The sequence below is a fragment of the Pygoscelis adeliae genome, unplaced genomic scaffold (genome assembly GCF_000699105.1).
Source record: "Pygoscelis adeliae isolate BGI_AS28 unplaced genomic scaffold, ASM69910v1 Scaffold264, whole genome shotgun sequence".
Lineage (NCBI taxonomy): Eukaryota > Metazoa > Chordata > Aves > Sphenisciformes > Spheniscidae > Pygoscelis > Pygoscelis adeliae.
Window position 1 is genome coordinate 139,750 of NW_008824672.1, and position 6,000 is coordinate 145,749.

The window sequence follows — 6,000 nt, forward strand, 5'->3', positions numbered from 1 at the left end:
TTACCTTAAAAAAAAAATAAAGGGGGGGGGGGGGAGGGTGTGTGTCATACTAATTGCTAATGAAATGGTGTTTTAAGAAGTCTATCCACAGAAAGCATTTAAGGGTTTGATATGCTAGTAGGTCCTTATTATCTTGGGCTGAGATAAGCTTCTGTGAAAGAATTGTTCAAAAATACGGTGTATATGTTACATTTGCCAAATACCAGCCAGACAAAAAAGAAAAGTAGTTTGATGTGCATACTGTAATTTAAGTCAAAATTGCGTTCCTTCTTTCACTTACATGGAACTGTCTTCTTACAAAGAGTCAACGTCTCATAATTCGTAAATATATGTTGGTAGCCTTTTTTTCTTGAGTGAGTCACTCAATAGGAATGTCATCTATTTATTACAGTGCTCTGTAATGCTGATAGTCTTTGGATTTGTTCCCTCCCCTCAACCTCAGATACGTAGAATCATAGAATCATTAAGGTTGGAAAAGACCTCTAAGATCGAGTCCAACCGTCAGCCCAACACCACCATGCCCACTAAACCATGTCCCTAAGTGCCGCATCTACACATCTTTTAAATACTTCCAGGGATGGGGACTGGAAGTTGCAAAAGTTGGCTGTTGAGCACCTAATGTTAAGTCTGTAACTTAAGTTACAGAGAGTAAAGCTTTGAAAGGGCAATTGCGTAGAGAATCTTGTCTACCTGAAGCTGTTGGGGTAGGGGGGGCAGCATACTATTCGGTTAAAGTAGAAATTGATATCATGCTTTTATGAAAGAAGTAGCAGCTAAAAAGTCCTATTTAAGTAGTTACAGCAGGGGATACTTTTTGAGAGTGCAAACTTCTGAGTGTTGCATTCACTGAAAGGCAGGATAGCTTTCTAAGTGTTCTGTGCTGGGGTTTTCTGAGTACATGTGTTCACAAGTATTTTGGACTGCTAAGTAAATCTGCACAGAAAGTGAGGTTGCTAGGTGCAGCTAGCAGTGTATTATTTTGCCAGGGAATGAGGCTTCTCCCATATTCTCTTAATGTTGCTGTATGAAATACTAAGAAACCCCAAGAAGTATAAACTTTGAAAATCCTTAATCTAAATTTTTTTAAAAAAACACCACACAACAAAAACACCACTTCTTGCAAAGGGAGTGCTTAGCTAAGCTAATGGAGAAAGAGAACACTGAAGGAAAACTCTAAGGACGTAAAAGAAAGGCATATAGAGCTTGAAGTAGAAGGGAAAAGGCTTAGCACAGTACCAGTACCAGTCAGAACCAACTGGGGAAAAGTCTGTCCAACCAGAAGAAATACTGAGGTCTCATCAGTGTGGCAGATGTGATCTCCTGTTGTCACATACTTGGAGCTCAGCATATGAAGGGTAATACCTGGCTGTGATCTGTCGGAGACTACCAGTGTGGTGCTGGGGCCAAGTCCTGTGAAGCAAACAGTTGACAGGCCTTCACTCCCCTATTTAGACATGTCCCTGCATATCTGCAGTTCCATATCCTTCCTTCTGCTGCTGCTTCTGCCTGCTAGAAGCAGCTCCAGCAGCCTCCTCTTTGCAGGTCTTCCTTAAAGGCCATTTGAATTTAAGTATCTCTCTAGCCGGGGCTGGGTGGGGGCTGCTCGTCGGTACAATCCTGGGACTAGAGGAGTGGTGCTGGGAGGGGGAGGGAGAGGGAGCAGCCTGCAGAGTGTTGATCTTGTCAGCTCCAAGAGACTGGGACAGGGTGGTTCTGCTGCAACCACTTCTGACTTGTGCACAGTTAGCAGATGTTCATGTTACCAGAAACTTTCCCATTTTAAGTCTTGTGGGTGCAAGATGCAGCTACCTTTCCCAGCCCACTGCAGGAGGAGTTCCTGTCAACCTTCTTGTGTTTGTTTTGTGTTTTTGCAGGTTGTGGGCTGCTCATTGCAGAAAGATACAGCTGAAAAAGGGTTAGCATCTTTCCATTCAATTTATGTCCTGAACTTTTAAGATCCTACTATTGCTTTTTTGGTTTTGTTTTTTGGGGTTTGGGTTTTTTTTTTTAATTTTAGGCCATTAAATACATTCCATGGGGAGCTAGAGATTATAGGGAGAATAAAAAGAAAAAAAAGTAAGCTCTCATTACAGATATTGTAGGGACAAAAGATACTCCTTGGTTTATGTAACTGGAGGAGCTCTGTATAATTCAATGAAAAGGGAAGGAGGCTGAATTTACAATTTTTTCAGTATGGCCTCATTGAAGTACAAATAAAAACGGTACTAACAATAGGAGCTGCAGTAAAAAGCAGCTTTTGTTTTTTTAAAAAAGCTTATTTTAGAAATAGTTATCTGAAAATTTGTTGAGAGTGGTTGGGGCTTCTAGCAACATAAATAATTGATCAGTTTGTCTCTCTCTCCTTTTCGGTTGCTGATTGCTAACTTGAGCATTTTATGAATACATGCAAACCCAACACAAGCTCAGGAATATTAACAGCAAATATAATTTATATAGCACCAAATTCCCCTAGCTGCTCTGTAGATAAAGCTCTAGACTCGTCCCCGATAGTCCCTCCTTGCCTATAAGATGCTAGCGTTGTCTGTATTGGAAAATTGACTTGGGAAAGCACAGTGGTATAATGACCAGGTATTATTTTGCCAGTTTATCTGTTTGACAGTTGACTGTTGTTCCAGAGTAAAAATTACTTTGGGTATTTGAACAAATTTACTTTGCTGAATAATATCAGTGTTACTCTAGAACATGTTCACACAGGAAATTATACCATTGTAGTTTCGTTTTTCAGTTTTCCATAGTAAACAGTTTTCAGCTCTGAATAGTCGAAGCAGCTGAGTAAGGGGAAGAATGAAGTGCACTAGGAAGCAGGCAACTAATGGTGACAAACACCTAACTAACATTACAGTTCCGGTTTTGGTGTCTTTTGGTTTTTTAACCCCACTGATTGTAGGTTTGGGATTTTTTGTTCACTTTTGGGGTTTTCTTAGTTAAATGACTAAAAGGGAATTTCTACTTTAAAGAGTGAAGGGAACTGCATATTGTTTGTTTGCACCTTTCAACTTTACAAAATGTTGCTATTTTTATTCAGATGGGTCATCGAATCATGTTTACAACTATCAGCCATGTGATCATCCACGTCAGCCTTGCGATAGCTCATGCCCGTGTGTAATTGCTCAAAACTTCTGTGAGAAGTTTTGTCAGTGCAGCTCAGAATGTAAGTATAACATTTAAAAGCTATCTCTAAATTTATTTCACTGTCCCAACATTTAACTCTGTTCTAGCAGGCAGTCTGTACTGCAGATGGTGTTTGGAGGAACAGCAGATTGTGTCAAATGGTGTGAGAAGGGAGCATGAGTTCAGTTTAATTTGGCTCTCTTAATTAGCCATTGAATGAAGTCACAAAGAGTCTTCAGACTTAAAATTGAGGAAGACTAAAGTAAAATGAGGGAAGGAAAGAATTTACAGTACTCCTGAATGTCCTATACAGATATCAAAGGCTATGGGTTTTTTTTTTAATATTCTGATATGCTATAATCTGCACTGTCTTAATTTTACAGTGTACTTTTTTCATACTTGCCCTTTTTGTTTCCCATATATTCCTTTGTAGGCCAAAACAGGTTTCCTGGATGTCGTTGTAAAGCACAATGCAACACTAAGCAGTGTCCATGTTACCTAGCTGTACGTGAATGTGATCCTGACCTCTGTTTAACATGTGGAGCAGCTGACCACTGGGACAGCAAAAATGTTTCTTGCAAGAACTGCAGCATTCAGAGAGGATCCAAAAAAGTATGTAGATAGTTATACAACTACATGCCTATTGCCTTGGTTTTGAGGCGTTTTTATATTTTCATGCCGAAGAATGGAATTTCTTTGCCTTCATGCTGTCAAACAAGAAAAACAAAAAGGGAGGTAGCTGTCACATTAGCTTGCTCATGTGCTCTGTGTACATTTCGTCATGTACCAATTAGTTAGTGTTTTCTGTGTAACACTGAAGTAGAATATCTCCTTTTCCCCATTCAGGCTTTGCTTGTAATTTGCAAATAGCCTGCTGTTTTAGTGATAGCTCATCAGTCTTTCCCTGGATCAGCATAAGGAAGCTTGGCTCAGACATAGATACTAGCTATTTGTTTCTTCACTTGTTGATTCTAACACACAAACTTGTATACAGTCTACCACATATCTGGAAAGCCCATTCAGCTCTGTTAAATAAATAAACAAACAAACAACCCAACCAAGGTTTCTTTCTGCTCTGGAACATCATCTCACAAACTAGTTCAGTTGAATACTGAGCTAATCAGCAGTGGGCTCCTGTCTGCAGACCTTTCTAGTGTGAAGTCCTTAGTGTATATGTTTTTATGTAACACCCTCATTTCAAGGTTAAACTAAAATTTTTATTGGTTTTCAAGTACTTCATGTGTTTTTTCTTTCACATACAACTTCTGATCCACAAGCTGTAATTTCAGTGTGCATTTGATAATTAGAAGAACCTGTGTTTGTCCTCTCTCCTGGAGCCCCACCGTATGTTTCATTAAGTGACACAATTAAAAACAAAACAACAAAAAACAAATCTAAGCCAGGCATGTCTAAACTTCTTGTTTTTTCTCTCCCACAGCACTTGCTATTGGCACCTTCAGATGTGGCAGGATGGGGAATTTTCATCAAAGATCCTGTACAGAAGAACGAATTCATCTCTGAATACTGTGGTGAGGTAAGGACGGAGAACACTGGTTATGTATGAACTTAATTGGTGAAGTTGTGTGTTGGCTAGGGACCAAGAGATTGTCTCTAACTTGGTATCATGTTTAGACAGAGAGATGTGATTGACTAAGTATACAGCTACTGCTGTCAGAGGCTCCAAACGCAGGAGCTAGATGGTTGAAACGTCACAAAAAATTTGACATAGGTTCTTGAGAGAATGAGAGGCTGGAGTGTCATTTTTCTCTTACGTGTAATTTTAATTCAGACGTGGCTGGAATTGTGTGTAAAATAATTTAGTACAGTACTAAAATTCAGTAGGCGCTTTCACTAAAGTATGTTCTATAGTACTAAGAAAACCCTGAATCACGTATGCAGTCTTGATTTTGAGATAAGAAGTAATTCTTGCTTTCCTTCTGCTCTGAAAGAACTTATTTATGCTTATTTACGCTAAGAGCAAACCGTGGTGGTTTGATAAGCGCAGAATGCTTGCTGAAAACAGTACTTTATGTTTGGGAATATTTTCAGTCCCAGAGAATAAAAACCCCCACCTTTCTTTCAGAATGTCTGGGGTTTTTTGACCTTAAGCTGCTATGGTTACAAAAGGGGAGAGGTGGTCTCTTTTACAATTACTATTTCTTTCAGATTATTTCTCAGGATGAGGCAGACAGAAGAGGAAAAGTATATGACAAATACATGTGCAGCTTTCTGTTTAACTTGAATAATGGTATGTATGTACTAGTCACAACTCTTGCAGCATAAATATGTATGCTCACCATTTTGTTCAGCCCTGTTCTATTGCAGGCAGCAGGTAACATTGAGAAATTCTTTCTTCTGCACATCTTTTCCTAGCAATGTGTAGATTCCTAATATTGATAGCTAGTGCTTTTTTCCACACACCCCCACCAAATGCTAGTCAACTAGATAGTAGCGATGGAGCCTATTACACAAGCCAAATATACAAGATGAGTTAAGCAGAATTTCATGAAGTAAAATCACACGCAAGCATTAGTAAAGTAGCCTAAAGAATTTAAAAGGCTTGCTAAGTATTGTCTGGAATAATTTTACTGTGACTTAAAATTACCATCATAACTTACTGCTAATTTGTGTTGAGGGGGGAAAAAAGCCAGCCACGGACATGTGGCTACTGCCACTTGAAGAGAAAAATACAGACTGCACTCTGTCAAGTGTGAAATACTAAAAAACATTTGAAAGGGGGGAAAAAAAGCTGCTTTATGTCAGTGTTGACTTAGCATATTTATGGAGCTTCTCCTTGTGGAATAAAGGGAGAGAAGCTTCAAATGAGAAACTAAGGTAGTGCCACTGTGGCAGGGGAAAAATGGAATG

General features: G+C 39.2%; 1 protein-coding gene across 1 annotated transcript in view; it reads left to right on the forward strand.

Annotated features, from left to right (window-relative positions):
- EZH2 (enhancer of zeste 2 polycomb repressive complex 2 subunit) overlaps window positions 1-6,000 on the forward strand; it is a 29,442-nt gene that overhangs the window by 21,841 nt on the left and 1,601 nt on the right. The window contains exons 12-16 of the mRNA XM_009323031.1: window positions 1,875-1,915; window positions 3,047-3,172; window positions 3,566-3,744; window positions 4,571-4,666; window positions 5,299-5,380. Coding sequence (XP_009321306.1) covers window positions 1,875-1,915; window positions 3,047-3,172; window positions 3,566-3,744; window positions 4,571-4,666; window positions 5,299-5,380 — 524 coding nt within the window. The remainder of the gene's footprint in view (window positions 1-1,874; window positions 1,916-3,046; window positions 3,173-3,565; window positions 3,745-4,570; window positions 4,667-5,298; window positions 5,381-6,000) is intronic.